This window comes from Mastigoproctus giganteus, chromosome 10 (assembly GCF_048544385.1).
Source record: "Mastigoproctus giganteus isolate SK-2022 chromosome 10, ASM4854438v1, whole genome shotgun sequence".
In the NCBI taxonomy this organism is placed as follows: domain Eukaryota; kingdom Metazoa; phylum Arthropoda; class Arachnida; order Uropygi; family Thelyphonidae; genus Mastigoproctus; species Mastigoproctus giganteus.
In genome coordinates, this window is record NC_143584.1 from 78,468,096 (window position 1) to 78,480,819 (window position 12,724).

At 38.4% G+C, this 12,724-nt stretch overlaps 1 protein-coding gene across 1 annotated transcript in view; it reads left to right on the forward strand.

The window, feature by feature from the left end:
- Positions 1-12,724, forward strand: part of Cog7 (conserved oligomeric Golgi complex subunit 7) — a 335,222-nt gene that overhangs the window by 21,077 nt on the left and 301,421 nt on the right. Inside the window, exon 4 of the mRNA XM_090382401.1 lies at positions 11,384-11,442. Coding sequence (XP_090238527.1) covers positions 11,384-11,442 — 59 coding nt within the window. The remainder of the gene's footprint in view (positions 1-11,383; positions 11,443-12,724) is intronic.

Genomic DNA, 12,724 nt, shown 5'->3' on the forward strand with positions numbered 1-12,724 from the left:
GAGGATGCTGAAAGGTCAGGGAATGATCACCGAATATCCCCGGAGCAATATGGCCTTAGTTGCTAATGCTCCTAAAAACCAAATAACAAATAACAAACAACCTATCCTTGCACAACATATTTCCCATTTCCCTGACAATAGAATCACTGACAATAACTAGCTTCTGTGGAACCAGTGCATTCTGCCTTGAAGAATGCTGCTGCATTTTCTGATGCACATGAGTCAGCTCTGGTATTAAATTGGGCAGCTGAGAGCATGATGGACCCTCCATTTTAATTCCTTTAAAGGCATCTACCCTACTCTTCAAACTCTCATAAATGCCCATCAGAATGCTGAATTGGTGGCTAATTTCTTCACACTCTCTGCACCTAGCACACACATACTCCTTTGCTGGATCATGTTTTGTTCTAGAAAGGTCTGCAAATATTTAGCAAGTTGCACATTTTTTAGGCTATGATGTGTTGGAGACACCCCCCCCTTCAGTTCTTCCTCAAGCCACAGCACTCCTGTACTTTGTACCCATTGCTTTGCTGCTCTACTCTGGGACATAATTTCCATTTAAATACAATTTAATTGATTAACAATGAAAATTATTAAAATTAATCAATTTAATTGATTAATTGACAATACTTCACTAAGCTAATAGATTCCTGAAAGTAGCGATACGTATTATGCCAACTTTGGAGCATAAAGGTAAGTAAGATTCCCGGAGTTGATGGCATATATCCTTTAGTTTTGAGAGAGAGCATGAGGGAGTGTATTGAACCATTGAAGTTAATTATGAGGGCATCTTTGGACTCAGGAGATATTCCTTTGGATTGGAGAAGTGCCAATGTATCGCCAATACATAAAAGTGGTTCTGAAAATGAAGGTGGTTACTACAGACCAGTGGGTCTGACAAAACATTTGACTCGGACCCTTGTGATAGGTTACTGTATAAGCTTGAACAGGTTAGATTACTGGTAAGATTCTAAGATGGATTTTAGGGTGGGCTGCAGGGCAGAAGGCAGAGGGTTATGATTAATCGATATTCTTCAGATTGGTGTAAAGTCAGGAGTGGGGTCCCTTAAGGATCAGTTCTTGGGCCACTGTTGTGTCTCATTTTCATAAATTACATTGAAGAAGGGATAGAAGGCATGATGTCAAAATTTGCAGATGACATAATGATTGACAGAGTTGTTAATGATCAGTGGCAAGCAATGCTCCTTCAGGATGACTTGAACAGACTGCAAAGATGGCCAGAGAAGTGGCAGCTATTATTATTATTATTATTATTATTATTATTAGCCATATGGTACAAGGCAGCCTGAGGCTTATGCTGCACCAGCCAAAAAAAAATTCCCGAGTTACCCCCTGTGTGTGTGTGTGTGTGTGTGTGTGTGTGTGTGTGTGTGTGTGTGTGTGTGTGTGTGTGTGTGTGTGTGTGTGTGTGTGTGTGTGTGAGAGAGAGAGAGAGAGAGAAGTAGAAGGCATCACCAAGAAAGAGAAGAATGATGATATCCAGCTCAGGACCCTGGGTTTGCCAAGCCCATACTCACCAGATGTGCTGTTGAATGTGAGGTTTAACACATTTGGGGAATAGCAATGAAAGTGAAAATAACAAATAAATTATACAGTTGGTGGGGTTGAATTGAAAACAGTGGAGGAGGAAAGGGATCTGAGAGTTACAATACAGGCATATATGAAGTTTTCTGAACAGTATAAACAGGCAGCCAGGAAAGCCCATGGTGTCGGTTCAATGATTTATTGAATGCTATCATGCAGAGATAGGGAGGTCATAATCTCACTGTATAAGTCAATTATAAGACATTTGGAATACTGTGTTGAAGTATGGAGACCTAATGTGAAAAAAGACATTGAACTTCTTGAAAAGGCCCAAAGATGGGCAACTCAAATGCTGAGATCGGCAGAAGGATAACTGTATGAGGAAAGACTGATTATGTGGGCTACAGAGCTTGGCAGCCAGGCATGTCAGAGGTGGCCTAATTGAGGTTTATAAGGCTTTGAGAGGGATTAGTAAAATGAACAAAAGTGGAATTCTCACTGTTATGAACAATTGCATAGTTGGGGGAAATCCCTGGAGCTGCTTCACAATTAACTGTATATTCTAAACAATTCCTCAACTAGGGTCATAAATTCAAATTATAGGGCTTGAGGTTTAGATTAGATTATAGGAAGTTTTCTTTTAGCCAGCAAGTCATTGATATCTGGAACAAGTTGCCCTCACAGGTATTTGGGGATGACAGTTTGAATAAATTCAGAAGTGAACTGGATACTTCCCTGTGTGAGGAGGGAAGCATATAATTTATGTTTTCTTTTCGACTTGATTGGATTTTTTTTTATTTGCCAGTGTAGAAAAAGCCTGTGGCTTCCTTGCACGGTATGGTGAATACTATTATTATCTAGTTTTACGTTATACCTGATGCTATCACGTTCAAGATAGATGTTATGCTGGAGGTTCCCAAACTTTCTTGGTTCACAGTGCCCTTAGTGTATCAGTAATTTTTTTATAGTGCCCCTAGGCAGAATATATATCTAACAGTTCCGTTTATTAAGTAGTTAGGTACAAATAACTTAATAAGTAATGTTGAAACTGGGAACTGTCTTGAGCTAGTAGTTTGCATGGTGTCCTACAGATGTCGAGTATCACTGTGTTTCTCTTGAAATTTAAAATATCCTGCAGCGCCCCTATGAGTTTGCCATGGCATAACACAGTGGTTACCTAACTGTGTAATGCACAGTTAGGTAACTGCTGTGTTCTGCTATACCGTAATGATTGTAATGTTAACTTAGTTTTATCCTTGCTAAAAAGTGAAAATCCTTAGCTAAACATAAAAATGATACATGCCTAACAAGTGATTAGAACCTTCGAGATTTTTACTTATTTATCACAATTAAAACCCAACTATTCCTCTGCATTACTTGTTATGTGCTACCATATTCATGCCAAAACACCAATACAATAGCGGTATGAATAGTAAGTCGTAACTTACAAAATCACTAGCTGAACTTAAATATATACTAACGAACATGACTAAGACTAGCATTAGCAAAGGCACATGATGCAAGAAAGCAAGCTTATATAGCATCAGCCTTTCTTGTGTTTATCTTCCACAATTTTGCCTCCACTTTACTCTCAGTTATTACAAGATTATTTAGCTTACTGCCAGATCTGAATACACCTCTGGCATACCCCTCCCTGAATAACTCCTCATGTGTGAATGTCGATGCAAAATATTCATTTAGTTTGTTAGCTACCTGAGCAGGATCATCAACAGTTGAGCCATCGATATCAAGTGGACCAATCTGATTCATCCCCTTCTTTGCATCCTTTGCCAAAGATTTCTCGTAATCTGCCTTTGCCTGCCTAATCTCCTTTGTAAATTGGTTACAGACCAGCTTATATCTATCATAGGCATCTGTGTCACATGTTAATTTATATGTATCCCATACATTTTTCCTCTCTGTCACATGTCTAATTAGTTCATCTGACATCCATTTAGACCTAAATCTTGAACAATATTTCTTTGTTGGTATGAAAAGCCTACTAGCTTCCAAGATTAATTCTTTGAATGCTTCCCATTTTGAATTTGCTGTTGGTGACATCATCAGTTTGTTCCACCGTATAGAATTGAAATACTGTCTCAGACCACTGTAGTCACCTTTACAAAAGCAAAAACCCTTCCCTTTACCCTTGATGGTAGTTACCTCTTTGAGTAAATCCCACCTCAGCACACTGTGATAACTGGCACCTAGTGGTTCCTTAGCATTAGCATTAGTAGAGGCATTTGATGCAAGAAAGCAAGCTTATGCAGCATCAGCCAAAAAAAAAAAAAAAATAAAAAAAAAAATAAATAAAAATAAATAAATAAATAAAAAATAACCACTTCCACTTCACCCCTCTGTTTGTTAGAAATACCTGCCCAGCTGAGCCTTAAACTTATTTAGGCTATCAACTTCCACGACAAGGTTTGGAAGTCTATTCCAGCAACCAACCAACCACCCGCTGGCTAAAGGCAAATTTCCTCACATCTATCCTACATTTATCTTTCCTCAATTTGAATTTATGCCCTCTCAGGTGATTATTCTGAGCAAGAGGAAGAATCCCATCAGCATTGAGCATGCTCAAACCATTCAAGGCTTTATACACCTCTATCAGATCACCTCGCCGGTGCCTAGTCTCCAGACACTGTAATTTGCAAAACGTAAGCCTTTCTTCGTAAGAGCACCCCATTGTTCCATTCACTAATCTTGTTGCCCTTCTCTGTACTCGTTCCAGCATCTCTACATCCTTTTTGAAATGAGGCCTCCAGACCTGTATACCTCTAGGTGCGGTCTGACCATTGCCTTATACAAGGGAATAATCACCTCCTTATCCCTGCTAGAAAAATTCCTATATATCATTGACAATACACCATGAGCTACTCTTGCAGCCCGTCTGCACTGTTCAGAAAACTTCATATCTGCCTGCACAACCACCCCCAGGTCCCTTTCATTCTCTAACCACTGTAAATGTAGTACCACAGAGTTGATATGTTGCTCTGGGGTTGCTGTTTTCCATATGTAGTACTTTTTCCTTCCTCTGCAGATTCTTGATGTATGAAGAATCATTACTGATAATCAGATCAAGAGTATTACTCCCTCCAGTTGCCTCAGACACATGCTGCTGTAGAAAACAATCATCCAATAAATCCACAAAAGCCTTGCTAGTGTGTGAGTTACCAACCAAAAAATTCCAGTCAGTATCCAGGAAATTAAAATCCCCTATTATAAGACACTCTAATTTACTGGCCTACTCTATTTCTCTGTACAATTGCTCATTATACTCATCAGATTCATTAGGCCGATAACACACACCTACTCTCATTTTTCCTTTCACAGTGCTTATGTCACACCAAACAGACTCAACATTGCATTGCCCACCAACATCAATTGTATGCTTCCTTAGATTTTATGTGTTTCTTAACTACCAGCATAACCCCTCCTCCCTTCCTGTCCTGTCTATCCTTTCTGTACACATTGTACTCCCCAAGTTCTGCACTGCTTATGTCTGTGTTACACCATGTCTCTGATATCCCAACAATATCTGCCTTTGATATCTTGACTAGCACTTTAAGCTCATCGAATTTATTAACTATACTCCTAGCAGTGGTGTACATGCAAGTATACATGCACCTGTTTCTACTCTTAGTTACCCTAACACAGCCCATGTATTTACTTGTTCCACTATGACCTCCCAGCAGTCCTGGAATTTCCCATTACCTTGCTTTCCAGGCTGCTGCTCAATTGCATTTCAATAGAAGTGCAAGAATCACTTTTATCTCTGCCAGTGGCTACTGTTAATCTATTAGTTCGTGTATCCCCCCCCCCCCAAGCTAGCAGTTTTCCGACCTAACTCTGCCTCGATAGAATCAGCAAATATTCTTGCACCCTTTCTATTTAAGTGTATCCCATCTCTGTAGAAGCAGTCTCTCCTGTTAACAAGCACAGACCTGGCTGAGAAAAATTCTACCCCCTGAGCCTTGTATCTCTCCAGGGCCGAATTGATCGACAAGGCTCTCATCATATACTCCCTCCTATCCTGTCTGGGCAGAATTGCAGACGCTTTCAATTTAAACCCTAATTCACGGCTTTTTTTTCAGCATTGTCTTGTACTTGTTAAGTAATTCTGCCGGTGTCCTACTCTTAATATCATTATTGCCTACAACAATATCACCCTTTGTGCCCTTAAAGGATGATATCTGCCCTACAACGTCATCAACCTTTGCCCCTGGCAGACATACCCTGGTCCTGTTCCATCTAATCTTTTTGCACAATATGTTCACAGTTTCCTTGACAATAGAGTCACCTACAACAACTGGTTCCTTTGGGACCAGCGCATTCTGCTTTAGTTGTTGCCTCTGTGTTGCATGATGTTCAAGTGCAAGCTCTGGCATTGATGTGGGCAGCTGAGAGCTTGATGGGCCCCCCTCAGTTTAAATCCTTCAAGTGCATCCACCCTGTCCTTCAAGCTCTCATATACGTCCATAACAATGCCGAGTTGGCACCTGATTTCCTTGCACTGCTTACATCATAAGGAGTGCAAGGAAATCAGGTGCCAACACAAACACAATTTAATATGTTAAGGATGTGGACTTTTTATGCATCACCCAAAACAATATATGTATATGCATTTGAAGTAAATTAAAAAGAAATATAAGCTTAGAGTAATGTGTTGAACTGAGATGATGGGTAAAAAAAAATGTTAAAAATTTAAAAACCTTAATTGTGAAACCTAAATTTAAACCTTAAGTGTGAGCTCAAAATTCCGCATCCTGGCACTTATAAATCACTTGATATCTTCAGAATAACTTCTCAAATGTACATAAATAATTCCTTAAATGATAATCTCCAGATAATTCTCCAGTCTGGTGAAGAAAATGTAAATAACCTCACCCCTCTTTAAACTCAGTCCCATCTTATTTCTATCAAAAAAAGTGTCTGCTGCTATCACACCCTTGATGTTAGTATTTATTAGTAAGGTCAAAGTACATTGGTTCGCTGTATGATCAAATCATTCTATGATGGACTCTGCATAATAAAATACTGTCCACTATTTGATATGAAGTAAGCACTGGTAATTGTGATGACGTTTGCAAATTGAATTTTAATTCTATTAAACAGCAATTCAAATAAGCAAAAATAGGAGGAATATTATCCACAGGCTATAAAAGTAAAGATATAAAGCATAAATTTACATTTTATTGCCTTACCAATTAACAAAATTAAATGATAAATTGGAAGAATATTTTCCACAAGTTAGCAAAATAAAAATAAATTTACCTTACGTACATAGCCTAATTAATACTGTAATATGTACTTACTGACTAATTGATATTTCTGTTCACTGACATTTTTTTTTTTTGGGTTGCAAAATTTAAAACAGTAAAAAAGATAAGCAGTCAGTAACAAAGAACATGGAATGCACAAATTGCAACTAACGCGATATGTGCAAGTGAGATACGGAGTAACACGTTTATGAAGCTTAAAAAATAGGAATGAAGAGAAGAATGAAGATTTTATATGATTGAAGATTTCATGAAAGGGAAAACACATTCCACAGAATTCCAGCTTTTGGTATTATCAAAAATGCAATAAGATTGAGTTTACTACCCATGTATAATAGATTGCACTAACAGGAAAGCCTGATAAATTGGAAACTGCAAATTGTTTTTATTTTTTTTTTTGGTAGTGACCTCCAAAAATGTGCTTTAGAAAAATATCACAAAGGCATTCAAATTTGATTCTTATAACCGAACATACGATAACAATGAAAGTATAGCGCATTTTTATATGATTGAAGATTTCATGAAAGGGAAAACACATTCTACAGAATTCCAGCTATTGGTATTATCAAAAATGCAATAAGATTGAGTTTACTACCCATTTATAATAGATTGCACTAACAGGAAAGCCTGATAAATTGGAAACTGCAAATTGTTTTTATTTTTTTTTTGGTAGTGACCTCCAAAAATGTGCTTTAGAAAAATATCACAAAGGCATTCAAATTTGATTCTTATAACCGAACATACGATAACAATGAAAGTATAGCGCATTTTAATGATTTAAATTGGTTTTTTCAAATTTAATTCTATAAAGCAGCTGATTCTACTAAACAGTGATCATATTAACCAGCACTTACTTATTTCACTTTACAATGGGCTTATGATTGTCTCCGACTGGACCACGTGGTCCTTCCTCTCAGCCAATAGCAGCATTTTTAAATGTGTTGACTGCATGTTTTGTTTTTGCATCCTTTAGTTGAAGTGATTTTTTCATGTTGTGCTTATTTACATAAATTTAGTGTATTGAATTCATATACATACAATGTTGTGTAAACTGATAAATATGGTCCCTAAAGAAAACAGTAAGAAGGAAATTAAAATTAAAATTAAACAAGAAATGTTGAAAAAACATGATGATAGTGCTAAAATTAGTTCATGTGTGAATATGGCTTTTTCCAGTTCAACCATTTCTACCATAGTGAAACAAAAGAAAACCTAAAAAAAATTAAACTAAGTCACGAATCTAACACAGTCCAAAAAAAAAAAAGAACTGATTGTAGAAATATAAAGGCTTTTGTTGCTGTTGATAAAAGAAAAACAAATGAAGGGTGATACAGTTCCTGGACAATATATTTGCGAACATGCAAAGCAGATTTTTGATTACTTAAAGGCCAAAACACATTTTGTGTCTCTGCCCAGACACGATAGGAGGGAGTATATGATGAGAGCCTTGTCGATCAATTCGGCCCTGGAGAGATTGTGCAAGGCTCAAGGGGTAGAATTTTTCTCAGCCTGGTCTGGATTGTTAACAGGAGAGACTGCTTCTACAGGGATGGGATACACTTAAATAGAAAGGGTGAAAGAATATTTGCTGTTGCTATCGAGGCAGAGTTAGGTAGGTCGGAAAACTGCTAGCTTGGGAGATTCACAGACTAAAAGATTAACAGTAGCTTCAGGCAGAGGAGAAAGTGATTCTTGCACTGCTTCTATTGTAATGAACAGGAGACTAGAGAGCAAGTTGCTGGAGGTTTCAAGAGCTGCAGGGAGTCATCATGGAAAAAGTAAATACATGGGCTGTATTAGGGTAACTAAGAGTAAGAACAGGTGCATGTATACTTGCATGTACACCAATGCTAGAAGTATAGTAAATAAATTTGATGAATTTTAATCACACAAATGTGTGATTATTCATTCATTAAGAATTTGCAGATAAAGGAATCACTAGTTGGCAGTAATCACAGTGTACTGTTGTGGGATTTACTTAAAGATGTAACTACCATCAAGGGTGAAGGGAAGGGTTTTTGTTTTCGTAAAGGTGACTACAGTGTTCTCTGACAGTTTTTAAATTTCATACAGTGGGATCAACTGATGATGTTACCAATGGTGAATTCTAAATGGGAAGCCTTCAGGGACAATCTTCGAGGCTACTAGGCTTTTCATATAAGAAATACTGTTCAAGATTCAGTCCTAAATGGATATGGATGTCAGATGAATTGAGGCTTGTGGCAGAGAAGAAAAATGCATGGGATGCATATAAATTATCAGGCGACATAAAAGCCTACGACAGATATAAGATAGTCTGTAATCAAGCCACAAAGGAGGTTAGGCAGGCAGAGGCAGCAGATTATGAGAAATATTTGGCAAATGATGCAAAGAAAAAAAGCAAAGAGTTCTTTACTTATGTAAACTCTAGAAGGAAGGGGATGAATCAGATTGGTCCACTTATCATATATGGTTTGACTATTGATGATCCTGATTAGGTAGCTGATAAACTGAATGAGTATTTTGCATCTACATTCACACATGAGTTATTCAAGGAGGAGAATGCCAGAAGTTTATCAAACTCTAATTGGAAGCTAAGTGATTTTGTAATAACTCAGAACAAAGTGTATGAGAAATTGTTGAAGTTAAACCTAAAAAAGGCATCTCGGGCAGATGGAATCTATCCAGTTATGTTGAAGGAGGCGACAAGGGAAGTAAGCAAACCCTTAGACATAATTATGGGATCATCTTTAGTGTCAGAGAGATCCCCATGGACTGGAGATATGCAAATGTATTCCCAATTCACAAAGAGGGTGCAAAAAGGGACACAAATAATTATTGACCTCTTAGTTTAACTTCTTTTCCGGGGAAAATAATGGTCACTGGTTAATGGAGTCATTGGGAGATCAAAATTGAGAGTAGGAGTGTGCTATAGGCCTAATGACACTGATGAGTATAATAAGAAACTACGGGGAAATAGAGTGGGCCAGTAAATCAGAGAGTCTTATAATGGGGGATTTTAATTTCCCAGATATTGACTGGAATTTGGGGGCTGGTCACTCACACACTAGCAAGGCTTTTGTGGATTTATTGGATGATTGTTTTCTACACCAGCATGTTCGGGAGGCAACTAGAGGGAGTAATACTCTTGATCTGATTATCAGTAGTGATTCTTCATGCATTAAGAATCTGCAGATAAAGGAACCACTAGGTGGCAGTGATCACAGTGTGCTGAAGTGGGATGTACTCAAGGAGGTAACTGCCATCAGAGGTAAAGGTAAGAGTTTTTGCTTTCATAAAGGCGACTGTGATGGGCTGAGACAGTATTTAAATTCTATACAGTGGGACCAACTGATGATGTTACCAACAGCAAATTCAAAATGGGAAGAATTCAAGGAACTAATCTTGGAAGCTACCAGGCTTTACATACCAACCAAGAAATATTGTTCAAGGTTCAGGCCTAAATGGTTGTCAGATGAACTAATGAGACATATGGCAGAGAAGAAAAATGCATGGGATACATACAAATTAATGGGTGACATGGAAGCCTATGATAGATAAGTTGGTCTGTAACCAAGTCACAAAGGAGATTAGGCAGGCAAAGGCAGATTATGAGAAATCCTTGGCAAAGGATGCAAAGAAAAACAGAAAAGAGTTCTTTACCTATTTAAACTCAAGAAGGAAAGGGATGAATCAGATTGGTCCACTGGATGTTGATGGTTCAACAGTTGAGGATCCTGCTCAGGTGGCTAACAATCTAAACGAGTATTTTGCATCTACATTCACACATGAGGAGTTATTCAGGGAGGGGGAATGCCAGAGGTGTATTCAACTCTGAGAGTAAGCTAGATAATCTTGTAATAACTGAGAGTAAAGTGGAGGAGAAATTGTTGAGGATAAACATAAAAAAGACACCCGGGGTGGATGGGATCTATCCAGTTATATTAAAGGAGGCAGCAAAGGAAGTAAGCAAACCCCTAGCCATAATTATGAGAGCTTCTTTGGACTCAGGGGAGGTACCCATAGACTGGAGATGTGCAAATGTAACCCCAATTCACAAAGGAGGATCAAAGGCTGACACAAGTAATTATAGACCTGTTAGTTTAACTTCGGTTCCAGGAAAATTAATGGAGGCACTGGTTAAAGAAGCACTGCAGGATCATCTGGACAAGAATTCAGTTATAGCTCAGACACAGCATGGTTTTGTTAAAGGCAGGTCTTGTCTGACCAATTTGATTGGATGCTATGATGTAGTTACAAAAGAACTGGATGCAGGGAATAACTTTGATATTATATATTTGGATCTTAGAAAGGCTTTTGATACTGTTGCACATGGAAGACTGCTGCACAAATTGGAGCAGTGTGGCATTGGAGGCAAATTGCTGCTATGGATAAAGGGATGGTTAAGAGGCAGAAGACAGAGAGTGGTAATCAATGGACACTGCTCAACGTGGACTAATGTTATTGGTGGAGTTCCTCAGGGTTCAGTGTTGGGTCCATTGATGTTTTCTGTATTTATTAATGATATAGATGATGGTATATCAAGCTTAATGTCCAAGTTTACAGACGATACAAAGGTTGGTAGGGTTGTTAAGGACACTACTGATGCTATGCTGCTGCAACAGGATCTGGAAAGGTTGAGCAGATGGGCTGAGAGGTGGCAAATGAAGTTTAACATTGAGAAATGTAAAGTACTACATATGGGAAACAGTAACCCCAGATCAACGTATCAACTCTGTGGTACTACGCTGACAGTGGTAGAGAATGAAAAGGACCTGGGGGTAATTGTGCAGGCAGATATGAAGTTCTCTGAGCAGTGCAGACGAGCTGCAAGAGTAGCTCATGGTGTCTTGTCAATGATATACAGGAATTTTTCTAGCAGGGATAGGGATTTGATTATTCCCTTGTATAAGTCAGGCCACACCTACGATACTGTATACAGGTCTGGAGACCCTCATTTCAAGAAGGATGTAGAGCTGCTGGAACGAGTACAGAGGAGGGCAAAAGATAGTGAATGGAACAAAGGGTTCGCTCTTACGAAGAAAGGCTTAAGTTTTGTAAATTACAGAGTCTGGAGACTACGGCATCGGCTAGGTGATCTGATAGAGGTGTATAGGCTTTGAATGGCTTGAGCATGCTCAATGCCGATGGGATCTTCCTCTTGCTCAGAATAATCACCTGAGAGGGCATAAATTCAAATTGAGAAAGGTAGGATTCGTGAAGGTGCGGAAATTTGCCTTTAGCCAGCGGGCAGTTGGTTTGTGGAATAGACTTCCATACTTGTGTTGATGTTTGATGGCCTAAACAAATTTAAAGCTCAGCTGGACAGGTATTTCGAATGAATGGAGATGTGAAATGGAGTAGTGGTTGTGCTTTTTTTTGTTTTTTTTTTTGGCTGATGCTGATAAGCTTGCTTTCTTGCATCATATGCCTCTACTAATGCTAATGCTAACACGGCACACAAAAATTGCAGTGACTGATATGTGCAAGTAAGAACGGAGCAACAAGTTATGAGCTTTAAAATAGGATTGAGAGAAGATTCTGAAAATTATTTTTTTTATATGATTGGGGATTCCATGGAAGTGTAAACACATTTACCATAATAACCCACAGAATTCAGCTGTCGGTTTTATCGCAAATTCAATGAGATTGAGTTCATTATCCGTTTATGTTATATTGCACTAACAGAAAAGCCTAATAAACAGAGTGACTCGAATTGTTTTTATTGTTTTATGGTTGTGACCTCCAGAAATCTGACGAACCACGTGGTATGGTCGGAGACAAGTCGTAGGTAATTTCACATGCTGAGCGGTCTCCTGCTCGATTAAACAGCATGTTGTCCGAATTAAGCGAAGTAAACCCTCGCTATTTTATCGATTGGGTTCTGTTTTTTTGAGATTTTCCCAAATAATCAGCTG